This window comes from Triturus cristatus, chromosome 10, assembly GCF_964204655.1.
Source record: "Triturus cristatus chromosome 10, aTriCri1.1, whole genome shotgun sequence".
Taxonomy (NCBI): domain Eukaryota; kingdom Metazoa; phylum Chordata; class Amphibia; order Caudata; family Salamandridae; genus Triturus; species Triturus cristatus.
The window spans coordinates 1205887924-1205901947 of record NC_140593.1 but is presented as its reverse complement, the minus strand read 5'-3'; the positions used below and the strand labels follow the sequence as shown (position 1 = coordinate 1205901947).

Sequence of the window (14024 nt, the reverse complement as noted above, 5' to 3'; positions counted from 1 at the left end):
TCGCCACCCACGAAAACAAAAAATGCCCAAGCTTCGCCGCCAGATACCCACACCCGTTGTCCAAAGGCAATGCGATATGGATGAACCGGTCAGGCAAATTTGCATACGCCTTTCCACCTCTCCCGCTAATTCCATTAGTGGTCAGGAAGCTACAACAGCACTCCCTCACACTCATTCTGGTAGCCCCAACATGGGCCAGGCAGCCGTGGTACACCACACTATTACAGCTATCGGTGGTACCACATCAAAAACTGCACCTGTCCCCATGCCTCCTAACTCAGAACCATGGAGAAATCAGGCACCCGGACCCAGCTCAGCTCAACCTTGCGATCTGGCTCCTAAAATCTTAGAATTTGGGTACCTTTACCTTCCCCCTGATTGCATGAACATTATCAAGGAAGCCAGACGTCCACCACTCGAGCATGCTATGCCGCAAAGTGGAAGAGATTTGTTGTTTACTGCCGTAACAATACAATCAACCCTTTAGATGTATCCATACAGCACATCATATGCTATCTACTCCATCTTCAAAGGTGTAACCTGGCGTACTCATCCATCCGTCTACACCTAGCAGCAATTGCTGCTTACCTACAAAACAGACAGCATTTATCACTGTTCAGAGTGCCCGCTATTAAAGCCTTTATGGAAGGCCTTAAACGAGTAATTCCTCCCAGGGCACCACCTTCCCCTGTATGGAATCTAAATGTAGTTCTTACAAGGCTAATGGGTCCACCCTTCGAACCAATGCATAAATGCGAGCTACAGTTCCTCACCTGGAAAACGGCTTTCCTCGTAGCTATCACTTCGCTTAGAAGGGTTAGTGAAATACAAGCGTTCACTATACAGGAACCCTTCTTGCAAATACATCACAGCAAAGTGATACTTCGTACAAATCCAAAGTTTCTGCCCAAGGTCATTTCCCCCTTCCATCTCAATCAATCGGTGGAATTGCCTGTTTTTTTCTCGCAACCTCAATCTGTTGCGGAAAGGGCTCTACATACACTTGATGTTAAGAGGGCTTTACTGTACTACATACAGAGAACACAACCTTTCAGGAAAACCAAACAATTGTTTGTTTCCTTCTCTCCACCGCATAAAGGCAACCCCATCTCTAAATCGGTGATAGCTAGGTGGATTGTAAAGTGCATACAAATTTGCTATCAAAAGGCAAAAAGAACATTATCTGTTCCACCTAAAGCCCACTCTACTAGAAAGTTAGGGGCTTCTATGGCTTTTCTAGGGAACATACCCTTAGATGACATCTGCAAAGCAGCCACATGGTCAACACCGCACACCTTCACAAAACATTACTGTGTAGACGTGCATTCCAAGCAACAAGCTAGTGTGGGCCAGGCTGTACTAAAGACACTATTTCAAACCGCTGCAACGGATACCGCTGGTCGCCGCTAAGGTTGGGTACTGGTGTACAATCTGCAGCTCATATGCCTCGAACGGAATATGCTACTTACCAGTATGCATCTGTTCTTGGCATGTAGAGCTGCAGAGTTGTACACGCCCACCCGCCTCCCCGGCTACCTGTATCCGTTCCCGTCCATCTTATTTAGATACAACACACATGGGTTTCTCACTGTTATTACTACGCTCCATCATTTCCCTGTTGGCGAAAAAATCTGAGGATGGAGCCGAAGCCCATGCGCAGTACTGACCGAAGGAGGAGTCACCGAACTCGTGACTTCCAAAGAACAAAAACAAACTGCAAACATCCGGGCCCAACACCAGATGGCGATCTATGCTAAGTGTACAACTCTGCAGCTCTACATGCCAAGAACAGATGCATACTGGTAAGTAGCATATTGCTTCGCGGATTGCTTCTTCGTCATATTTTGGCGCGGACAGTTGCTAAGTGGGTAGGCAGGCCAGTACGGAAGTATAGTATCTCCGCTTGGTGTTTCTCCTTCTCTATCTTTTCTAGGGTGGATCTGATTGATTTTAATACCTGGATTGTTTAGCTATGCGAGTGCCTCTTATAACTGCCTTGAAGGCTTCCCACTGTGTGGAGGGGGATTCTCCAGTATTGGGGTGTCTTTCATTGATTCACATGCTTGAACATTCCCTGTCGTCGAAGTGGGAGTTCCACGGTACATAACATAGCAATGTAGTAATAACATAAGCCTGGTAGGCATGAAAGAAAGTAAAAACCATAGAGTTTTTATGGATAGACAACTTGTCACATATATAACATATTAGTGTCATTGTTTTAGTCCAAAATCCAGCCAATCAGGCGTCCGCACCCTCTAGAACCTTCTCCCTAGAGGCTCAGGCCCTCAGATTTTCTACCGCACGTCGTGTGAAGGGAGTCTCCCTGAGCTTGCTCAGTTTTTTCTTCTCATATCTTCTCTGAAGATTCCCTTTATGATGTCTACTTCCAAGAAACCCTTCTTCAGACCTTGTGGAAGTTGTGGTAAACTGAGGCTTCCTTCTGAAGACCCTCACAAGAAATGTATTTATTGCCTATATCCTGATCATCAGGTAAAAGATTGTAAAATGTGTAGGACCTTCTCTCAGAAGACTTTAAAGGACAGAGCAGGGCGTCTCCTTCTGTGCACCCCCCCCACCCCCCCCCCACCCCCCCCCCCTCGCACACACCCCGGAGCCTTTCTGAATCCTTTACGCCCCCGAGATCTGATTCTCAGGCGTCAAAGACTCATCTATGCAGTTTTTACCTCAAACTGCCTCTCTCGTGGACGAGCTCATCAACGCTTCCTCCGTCGAGAGCTGCCGTCGTCGCATCTACGTCAACGACTTCGACTTCTGTGTCTATGAAGCCAGCTATGATCCTGTCGTCGGCATCTTCACCGTCGACGTTGGTAGATGAGACCCATTTCGTCTACAATGCCTTTGACTTCGTCGACGACTGCAAGCAAACATAAGAAAAAGCATACGTCGTCGACGGTGGCTTCGTCGTCGACGGTGGCTTCGTCGTCTACTTTTATCGTCCTCCATAACTGCTACGACTCCATCCGTAGATCTGGTACCACTAAAGACTTCAAGCTCTTTGCTTCAACAACATTTCTCTTTGGATACCCTAATGCCGATTCAAGCTCCTTCTCAACCTCCAGAGGTGCTATTTACGTCTGACGATGAGGAATCCGAGGATGACCGATTTCGGGCTGCTCGCAGTCCCTCTGAACTTCTAATAAAGTGTCAGGACTCGGATGATGACTTACAAGAGGAAGATTTCTCTACTTGTGACACACAACCAGCGCAGGAACTTCCTATGGCACAAATGCCTTTAAGTCTTATTTCCAACCTCCAGTGTATGTTGGATGACTACTACCGCAGTTTTCCACATTCTGTGCAGACTTCCCCAACGCCGCAGGTACCTCCACAACCTCTTCCAATTAAAGAATCCGTGGCCACACCTACGTCGGCAACCAGAGTTCAACATCTTGAAGTTCCTCAAATTATAGAGGAAGACCTTGTTGAAGAGCAGGATGATGACGGCGACAAGGAAGGTGGTGAGCTAGATGACGGATCCCTTCTTTCTGAATGGGACAACTATCAAATCCAAACGCCATCTCCCGCTGATCCAGCTCCTTTGGATTCTCCACCGGTCGACATTGGTGGTTTTCATTTTCTCATGGAAAGAGCAGCTAAAAGATTCCACCTTCCTATGACCACCAGAGAGGAAGATTGTTTCCTGTATGATTTTAAGGATCAACCTCAAACAAGTCCGTTGTATTCCAATTATCGATTTTATCTGGCAAGAAGGTCTCAAGCTGATGCAAAATCCTAATTCCATTCCAGCTATCCTACCTAGGCTAGATAAAAAATACAAAGCCCCTCCAAATTCCCCTGCTTGTCTAATTTCACAAACCAAGCCTGATTCCATCATTATTCAGGCAGCTCAACGTCGATCCAGAAACCGATTGTCTGCACCACCAGATCGCGACGGTAGAAGCCTGGATGGTATTGGAAAGAAGTTTTCCACTATGGCTGCAACTACAGTTCGTGCGGCCAATTCTTTAGCTATCTTGAGCCGTTAAGACCGCCAAATGTGGTCAGACATATCATCTCTTATAGACCTTATCCCAGAAGCGTCTAGGCCAGAATCATTAAATTCTTCAAGGAATTTCCTCGGAAATCATTGATTGCGCTATTGATGTGTCTTCCACTGGTTTCCGTCTTTTGGCTGGTGCAGCAGTCCTCCGGCGTCAGGGCTGGTTACGGGCCACGTCTTTCCGTCAGGAGGTACAGACAAAAATACTGGACATGCCTTACGACGGTGAAACATTGTTTGGCCAGCATATAGAGTATGACCTTCAAACAATTAAGAAGAACACAGACACTGCTCGTGCTCTTGGGACTTTACAGTTCAAAAAGCAGCCTTTTCGAGGCGCAAGAGGTTGTGGCTCCTCTTCTTCCTTTCGAGGGAATTCTAATCAGTACAGACAAGGACAAAACCGCTACTCCTCCCAGAATCAGCAGTCCTATAGACAACAGCATTCTTCGACCTACAGACAATACTGAGGTACTGTCACTTTTGACATCGCAGATAAATCTACTGCAATATTGCCCATTCTTAAAGGGGTGACCAAACATGCGGCAGAAGTTTTCAAAGACCCAGTCAGGGCTAGGGTCTTAAACCCCAGAATAGAGAAGAAATATAAGGCAGCCCCCACAGATCCTGCCTATATTAAAGGACCTGTTCCTTTAGACTCATTAGTGGTATCCACAGCTAGGAAGCGATCCAATTCGCAGTCATCAGGTGAGGCTCCACCACCCGATAAGGAGTCCAAGCTCTTAGATGCCTCAGGCAAACGCACTGCCTCGCAAGCTGCCAATATGTTGCGCATCGCCAACACGCAAGCGCTGCTGGCACGGTACGACAGAGCGCACTACGATGAGCTGGAGGCTCTCATGCAACATCTCCCAGAGAAATATAAAAATAAGGCTCATGAACTAATACAAGAGGGAAAGATGATTACCAACACCTCTATTAAATGTGCCCTTGACGCAGCAGACACAGCTTCCAGGGCTATAAACACCAGTGTTCTGCTTCACCGCCACGCCTGGCTCAGAATCTCCGGCTTTAAGCCGGAGGTCCAAGCATCTATATTGAAGCACCCTTTTGACCAACAACACTTATTTGGCCCAAAAGTAGATGAAGCCTTGGAAAAAATGAAGAAGGATACAGATACGGCGAAGTCTATGGGGGCATTACAATCCCACACCCCTAGATGCTCCTTTCGCCGTTCCTCCTTTCGAGGCACTGGCAGAGATTACTCTGCCGATAACGCCTCTACGGTCCTACAAGTCCCCTCCTCAGACTACCTTCTCAAAGGGCTATCAAAGAGGTGGATATAGAGGGAACAATAATAAAGGCAGGGGCAAAACCAACACCGCCCGTTCTGCCACTCCGCCCACGCAATGACTTTCCCCTGCTCCCCCCAGACCATTCCACTCCAGTCGGGGGCAGACTACAAGACTTTTTTCAAACCTGGGAGACCATAACATCAGACAAATGGGTGACCCAAATTATTCGGTCAGGGTACTGTCTCGAACTAACATCTACCCCCCCCAAATATTCCACCCAGGCACCGTACAATGTCACAAGAACATACCACACTGCTGAAACAAGAGGTACTCTCCCTCCTGCAAAAACAAGCTATAGAGCAGGTCCCCGTCAATCAGCAAAATTTAGGGGTCTACTCTTGTACTTTCTGATACCAAAGAGAGACGAGACCCTACGGCCCATTCTAGACCTCCGGCCTCTAAATGCATATATACATTCAGACCATTTTCACATGGTAACTCTCCAACAAGTTCTCCCACTCCTCTGTCAGGGCGACTTTCTCACTACACTGTACTTGAAAGACGCATACTTTCATATTCCAATACACCCTTCTCACAGAAAGTACCTCAGATTTGTGGTGGACGGCCAGCATTATCAGTTCAAGGTTCTCCCCTTCGGGGTCACAACCGCACCACGGGTGTTTACCAAATGCCTAGCAGTAGTGGCGGCACACCTCAGAAGACAGAACATTCACGTCTTCCCCTACTTGGACGACTGGCTCATAAAAGCCGCGTCCTACAACCAGTGTGTGCAACATACAAACACTACCATCCAACTACTCCACCAGCTAGGCTTCACGGTGAACCACCAAAAGTCCCAGCTGATACCGTCTCACACAAAGCAGTACCTCGGTGCCACTATAGACACCTCAAAAGCTATAGCATATCCCAACTCAGCCAGAATCGCAAGCATACAAGCCTTACGCCAAAGATTCCTTCTTCAGCACTCTCTCCCAGCAAGATTGTTCATGAAGCTAATAGGGATGATGGCATCTTGCATCTTCATAGTGCCTCATGCAAGACTCCACATGCGTCCACTCCAAGAGTGCCTAGCACGCCAGTGGAACCAGGCCCAGGGACAGCTGACGGATCTGGTGTTGGTGGATGGTCGCACCCATAGCTCTCTGCAGTGGTGTAACACCACAAACCTTTCCAAAGGGCGACCGTTCCTGGACCCGGTTCCTCAGGTGATTCTAACAACGGACGCATCGCTCTCCGGCTGGGGAGCGCACCTATTACACCTCACAGTGCAAGGTGTAGACGCCACAACAGAGGTTACTCCACATCAATCATCTGGAGTTGTTGGCGATCTTTCTAGCCCTGAAATCGTTTCAGAAACAAATCTCGGCCAAAGCAGTCCTCATTCGCACAGACAATATGACTGCAATGTATTATATTCAAAAACGGGGGGACACACTCTCCCCAGCTCTCTCGCTTAGCACAGAGCATATGGAGATGGGCAATCCCACAAAAAATCTTTCTCCTGGCACAGCACGTCCCAGGTTTACAAAACACCATGGCAGATCTGCTCAGCAGACAAATGCACGAATGGGAACTACATCCACAAGTTCTTCACCCATTCTTTCACAAGTGGGGGCATCTTCAGCTAGACCTCTTCGCCACCCACGAAAACAAAAAATGCCCAAGCTTCGCCGCCAGATACCCACACCCATTGTCCAAAGGCAATGCGATACGGATGAACTGGTCAGGCAAATTTGCATACGCCTTTCCACCTCTCCCGCTAATTCCATTAGTGGTAAGGAAGCTACAACAGCACTCCCTCACACTCATTCTGGTAGCTCCAACATGGGCCAGGCAGCCGTGGTACACCACACTACTACAGCTCTCGGTGGTACCACATCAAAAACTGCACCTTTCCCCATGCCTCCTAACCCAGAACCATGGAGAAATCAGGCACCCGGACCCAGCTCAGCTCAACCTTGCGATCTGGCTCCTGAAATCTTAGAATTTGGATACCTTAACCTTCCCCCTGATTGCATGAACATTATCAGGGAAGCCAGACGTCCTACCACTCGAACATGCTATGCCGCAAAGTGGAAGAGATTTGTTGTTTACTGCCGTAACAATACAATCAACCCTTTAGATGTATCCATACAGCACATCATATGCTATCTGCTCCTTCTTTAAAGGTGTAACCTGGCGTACTCATCCATCCGTCTACACCTAGCAGCAATTGCTGCTTACCTGCAAAACAGACAGCATTTATCACTTTTCAGAGTGCCTGCTATTAAAGCCTTCATGGAAGGCCTTAAAAGAGTAATTCCGCCCAGGGCACCACCCTCACCTGTGTGGAATCTAAACGTAGTTCTTACAAGGCTAATGGGTCCGCCTTTCGAACCAATGCATAAATGTGAGCTACAGTTCCTTACTTGGAAAACAGCTTTCCTCGTAGCTATGCGAAATACAAGCGTTCACTATACAAGAACCCTTTTTACAGATACATCACAGCAAGGTGATACTTCGCACAAATCCAAAATTTCTGCCCAAGGTTATTTCCCCCTTCCATCTCAATCAATCGGTGGAATTACGTTTTTTTTTCCCGCAACCTCAATCTGTTGCGGAAAGGGCTCTACATACACTTGATGTTAAAAGGGCTTTACTGTACTACATACAAAGAACGCAACCTTTCAGAAAGACTAAACAGTTGTTTGTCTCCTCTCCACCGCATAAAGGCAACCCATCTCAAAATCAGGGAGAGCTAGGTGGATTGTAAAGTGCATACAAATTTGCTATCACAAAGCAAAAAGAACATTATCTGTTCCACCTAAAGCCCACTCTACAAGAAAGATAGGGGCTTCTATGGCTTTTCTAGGGAACATACCCTTAGATGACATCTGCAAAGCAGCCACATGGTCAACACCGTACACCTTCACAAAACATTACTGTATAGACATGCACTCCAAACAACAAGCTAGTGTGGGCCAGGCTGTACTAAAGACACTGTTTCAAACCACTGCAACGGATACCGGTGGTCGCCGCTAGGATTGGGTACTGCTATATAATCTATGCACAGTGTATAATCTGCAGCTCATATGCCTCGAACGGAATATGCTACTTACCAGTATGCATCTGTTCTTGGCATGTAGAGCTGCAGATCTATACACGCCTCCCCGGCTACCTGTATCCGTTCCAGTCTATCTTATTTAGATACAACACACATGGGTTTCTTTACTATTATCACTACGCTCCATCTTTTCCCTGCTGGCGAAAAACAATCTGAGGATGGAGCCGAAGCCCATGCGCAGTACGGACCGAAGGACGAGTCACCGAACTCGTGACTTCCAAAGATTGTCCAAGAAGAAAAACAAACTGCAAACATCCGGGCCCAACACCAGATGGCGATCTATGCACAGTGTATAGATCTGCAGCTCTACATGCCAAGAACAGATGCATACTGGTTAGTAGCATATTCCATATCAAATGTCAAAATTAAAAAACAATATGACATAAGCCTATCTCACTATCTACGAGAGTTTCTATTAAAAAGCAATCTCAATAGACCATCATATCTGTCGTTAGTCACCACACTCAAAACCGACAGACCAACTTTAAGGTGTTTTAATATAAAGCATCAAAGTCTACTGTCCATCTGTATAGAGGAAGATTTGTGCCCCTTTGTAGGGCGTCGACGCGTTTCGAAGGACTAATCAGATCATGCCTTCTTTTTCAAGACAAATTATTTTTCAACTCCCGTATTGAAAAATCTCTTCCAGTATTTATGATGTAGAGCCAGTGGTTTCTAAGATGTGGCCACCTTGGTTCTTTTGAAGAAATAGTCCCAGGTTGCTGTTGTAAAATACTGGTTCCTCAGATTAAAATTCTTATGTTTCTTTCGGTCAGTTGTTCATCTTTTATCCTTTGTCTTTAAAAAAAACAGGGGGGGGGGGAGAGTTTTGGTAGAGATACCGCTATTCCGGTCTTCTCTGTATTTAGCGGAACTCCGCTGCTTTATCGTTCAACTTCGTTTTCCCAGCCCTGTGTAGTATTGTGGCTTTGTAACCTATTTATTTAGATTGAGCTCCGATAGCCGGCGGTGTCTGTGCGTCCGTCACGGTGTCGTCTGTTTCGTCTGGATCAGTCTTGACTTTCTATGATTGGTGAAGCTGCGTATGTTCCAGGTTAGAAACGTTCCCGCCGTCATTTGTTATAATTGATGTTGTGGTGTATGTGTCTTAGGTGTACTGCTTTTAGTGTGTCTTATTGACAAGTATGTGGCACCCCGACATAAGCCAATGTGTCTTGTCAAGCGATACGAGCTGTCGCTCCATGTGCGTGCCGAAGTGAATGAACATAGCATCTTTGCATTAGCCCTTAACTCGGTCCTTAACTGTACTGGGGACCTGGTTAGCAGGAACCCAGTGCACTTAGTCACATTTGCATCAAATACCAGGCAAAAAGTGGGGTTAGCCATGTCTAAAAGGGGCACTTTCCTACAGCGATCAAACTAAAGATGAGTTGCGTTTCACAGCACTGCAGTCAAAATAATTTTAAAACCAGCCACAATTTTTATTGGCTGTTTAAAACTTCAAGTGTGCCAAAGATTAAATGAAAACGTAACTTTTCTTATGAAACTTGTGGCTGAGTATGCTGCTCCAGATTTTTGCTTCACATGAACCAGAAGAAAAAAAAACACTGATGGTCAGTACTGGGCTTTGTGGGACAACTGTAGCTTAAATATGCTTTCATTCTTAATATAACTTTTGTGGACATGCTATTTTGTCGTGTCAACATTTAATTTATAATGGGTTTTGTTCAGTTAATACCTTCAGAAAACTGCAAAAAACTGTTGAATGTTTTTTTAATTTCCCCCCATTTCTTTTGATAGACACTACTTTAGAAAGAATACTAGAGGTTGAGACATTCCGTCTGAAGCAGCAATGCGCTCTACAAGACAAAATAAAAAAATAGCCTTTTTCTATGCTCACTTAAAATTGACATTAATATTTTCTGGAAGATATTTATCTCAAGTGATCAAGGGTGGTGCAATTCACTGTTTACTTACCTACGTGGCTGCTACTTGCCAAGTGCAGGCTGCAGTTTTCACTTCATGTTTCTAACTTATTGACCATTATTTTTCCTTTCACAGAGGAATTCTCGCTATGATGGACAAATTGCAGTTTTTGGATCAGACATACAGGAGCAACTAGGGAAACAGAAATATTTTCTTGTAAGTTTGTGAATTTGAATTGCTGGGAATAAAGGTACCTGCTGGTATATATCACTGTGTACCATACTGTTTCATTGAATGCCTGGTAATACAATTTGGTTCCACTTGCAGGTCCTGCAGAACGACCTTGCCTCGCTGTCTGTGTGGAGGGACTTTGTAAATTGCTCCACATCTGTACTGTTGGACGCGCTGTTATTTTTTTTTTTGTAGACTTTACAAATTCTTTTCATATTTTTTATTTGACTGATAGATAATTATGCTTTTATTTTGTTTTTCATAATGTCGTGTTGCACTTTTAATAGTGCTCCAACAGTTTAATATTCATGTGACTCTACATTAGTGGCTTAACAATGTTTGCTCTGAGGCGCTGAGGATAGCCAGATTCTCTTATCCATCTATACATGATTATTTAATAAACGTATGTGCCCTGGTGGCATGCAGAACATTCATTTGTGTCCATTAAGCTCCCCCAGTCATCTCTTTAATTGATGCTGACAATTTCCTCCTCCACAGGTTGGGGCTGGTGCCATTGGTTGTGAGCTTCTGAAGAACTTTGCCATGATTGGTCTGGCTGCTACTGGGGGTGAGATTACAGTGACTGACATGGACACCATTGAGAAGTCCAACCTCAACCGACAGTTCCTATTCAGGCCTTGGGATGTCACGGTTAGCTCAACTGCATGATTTTGTCTGACTTAATCTGGTCACTAGACCGCTGAGTTTTAATTGGTTTTGTCAGTAACTAATGCTAGTTCTTTCCATATCTTATAAACAGAAAATGAAGTCTGAGACGGCCGCAGCAGCTGTAAAGCAGATGAATCCTTCCATTCATATCACAGGCCATCAGAACCGCGTTGGACCAGAGACGGAGAAAATCTATGATGATGATTTCTTCGAGTCTCTCGATGGGGTCACTAATGCGCTTGACAACGTTGATGCCAGTATGTATATTCTTCTGAATCCTCTTCCAAGCACCAACATGTCACAGTAGCAGTATAGGTGGATTGCTGTGGACCAGACCCCCTAGCAGAGGGTTTCATATATCCAGATACAATCTTTTCTGCCTCCTATCAGTAAGAGCTTTTGCCTTTTACCTAGTTGAATGTCCAGACCTTTCTCACGATGGGAGAAAGTTGTAGCAAGTGTAGGTAACACAGTTGGAGCACAAGTACTTGGAACTGAAGGGAGTGGGAAATGCTGGAGGCCTTAGTCAACAGAGAGCTGAACACACTGCTGTTCAAAATAGCATGTTTGAGCTCTTATGAAAAAAAATCAGAGTGTTTTATGAGGTTTGCTGCAGTGGGATGTTATCTTATTCAACCCAGAAAGAAGATAAAAGTATGTCATTGAGTGGAGACATGAAGGACTTGCTCATGGAGATCAGAGTGCCATGTCTTTATGGGCTATATTCATGGGGTTGCCTGTAAATTGGGAAATAGTAACTTGTCAGCCACTATGAATGTGATGATTTAGGTTTTCCCTAACAAGTGCACTTGTTTGTATATTTTTTTTACCTGCCATTTCAAGAGCCATTATAAAGGAAATTGATTTTGACTTCTCTTTGTGTTGGACAGGGATGTACATGGACAGACGGTGTGTCTATTACCGGAAACCACTCCTGGAGTCTGGCACATTGGGAACTAAGGGCAATGTACAGGTAGTGATCCCCTTTTTGACAGAATCCTACAGCTCCAGCCAGGACCCTCCAGAGAAATCCATCCCTATCTGCACTCTGAAGAACTTCCCCAATGCCATTGAGCACACGCTTCAGGTGAGCTGCATTCACGTGTTTCTATTGAGCTAGAGCTTCTCTGCTGTGGCTCAAAACTATGAGGTTAACTGCCGCTCTCAGTACATGTCACATCATGAGATTTGTTTCTGGAATTATTCTGCTTCAGCCTGAAGGTGCTGCTTATTAATGTGGTTATAGTGTGTTAAAGGGGTATGCTCTGAGCTTATAGTGCAGTGAGAAAAAAGATGCATGGTTCCTATTGTACTCAAATTGAGCATGTGTGCACTGCTGACCAATGGGACCTTGCAGTAATCACTCTGCTTTTGTGTGTTCTGTGGAGTTGGGCTATTGATGCTTACTTTCCAGCTACCTGCTGACTGACTGTGTGAATGAAGTGCAGACGCAGGGGAATTATTCTTTTTGATCGTAACTGCTTTGGCATACTTGCATGTTTTTTGTTTTCTGTTGCAGAGACCAACACCACAAGTCTCCTTATTTATTTATTTTATTTATTTTTGAAGCTTGTAAAGCGCACAGCTACCTCCGGCGGAGGTGTCCCGGCGCTAAGATTACATAATTGTCCCCATAAAGAGTAACCAGAGTCATATCCCACAGAGGGACTAGGAGAATGCGAGAGTCTGACAATGCCAGGCCCTAACGCTTAGTGAACAACCAGGTCTTGAGTTTGCGTCGAAAGGCTGGCTCAGCCCCCTATGCGATTGTGGGATGTTTGCTCACTGGTTGAGTGCTCTGTTAGTTTTTTTGAGACCCTAAGTGATACTCCTTTCGGCCTGGGCGATTACCATTTTCATGTCCAGGATTTGAAACACACTGTAGGTGACCGATTTGTAAGATGAATTTGTACCTGCATGTTGCTGCAGCTCTGGTTTGTAAACCAATGTAGTGGGTCATAGCTGGACTCTGATTACTCCAGTATTGGAACTTTCATAGATTCCCATAACTTGTATCATTCCCCGTCGTCGGCATGGGAGTCTCGGTAAACAAAATAACATAGCAGTAGGTACAAAAGAGAAAAAAGGCCTAGGCCTCATTCCCTTTTTGTAGCATATCTACCTCTTTTTGTAAAAGAGACCAAAATAAAGCAACAGCCAATCAGATTAGCCTCACCCCACAGAACCCTCCTGAGAACCTCAGAGCCTAGATGTTCTACCGCACGTTGCCCTAAGGGAGTCTCCTTTGAGCTCTGCTCACTTATACTCTAGTTGACTACTTTTTTTCAACATTATTTCTTCAGAACTGTTTGGTGTTTCATTCAGAAATGTCTGACAAGGAGAAGAAAGCCCTTTTCAAGGCTTGTTCCAACTGGCAAGAAGAGGCTGTATGTGGAGGACAGGCATAAGGACTGCATTTATTGCCTGTACCCGGATCATAAGGCAGCGGACTGCAAGATCTGCCGCACCTTCTCTACGAAGACCCTCCGGGACCGTGAGGGTCGCCTCCTCACTTGGCTCCAGAAGCTAAAGTCGAGGAAGGAAACTCTGTCAAGTGACAGTGAGGACTCCTCATCTGGCACCTCCTCTCGAAGGTCAGTGAGAAGGGGTAGGGCTTCCCCTTCACCATCCTCAGAACGTCCTGTTAAGGCCTCAAAAAAGAACCCTCGTGAGTCTGAGCCGGAGTCCGAGTAAATCTCACCACGGTGGAGAGGGAAGGACTATCTGCAGCTGCAGCAGTGGAGTCTGCTAAACATTTTAAAAAGCCCTCTTCTCTAACATCTGAGAAGTCGGAGAAAGGTTCCAGATAGTTGACGACGCTTCAGAAGACTCAGTC

The 14024-nt window shown here is 45.5% G+C and overlaps 1 protein-coding gene across 4 annotated transcripts in view; it reads left to right on the top strand.

The window, feature by feature from the left end:
• Positions 1 to 14024, top strand: part of UBA1 (ubiquitin like modifier activating enzyme 1) — a 363931-nt gene that overhangs the window by 158907 nt on the left and 191000 nt on the right. For all 4 annotated transcript variants that reach the window (XM_085629693.1, XM_085629692.1, XM_085629695.1 and 1 more), the window contains exons 13-16: positions 10424 to 10504; positions 11018 to 11170; positions 11280 to 11445; positions 12079 to 12275. In XM_085629693.1, coding sequence (XP_085485819.1) covers positions 10424 to 10504; positions 11018 to 11170; positions 11280 to 11445; positions 12079 to 12275 — 597 coding nt within the window. The remainder of the gene's footprint in view (positions 1 to 10423; positions 10505 to 11017; positions 11171 to 11279; positions 11446 to 12078; positions 12276 to 14024) is intronic.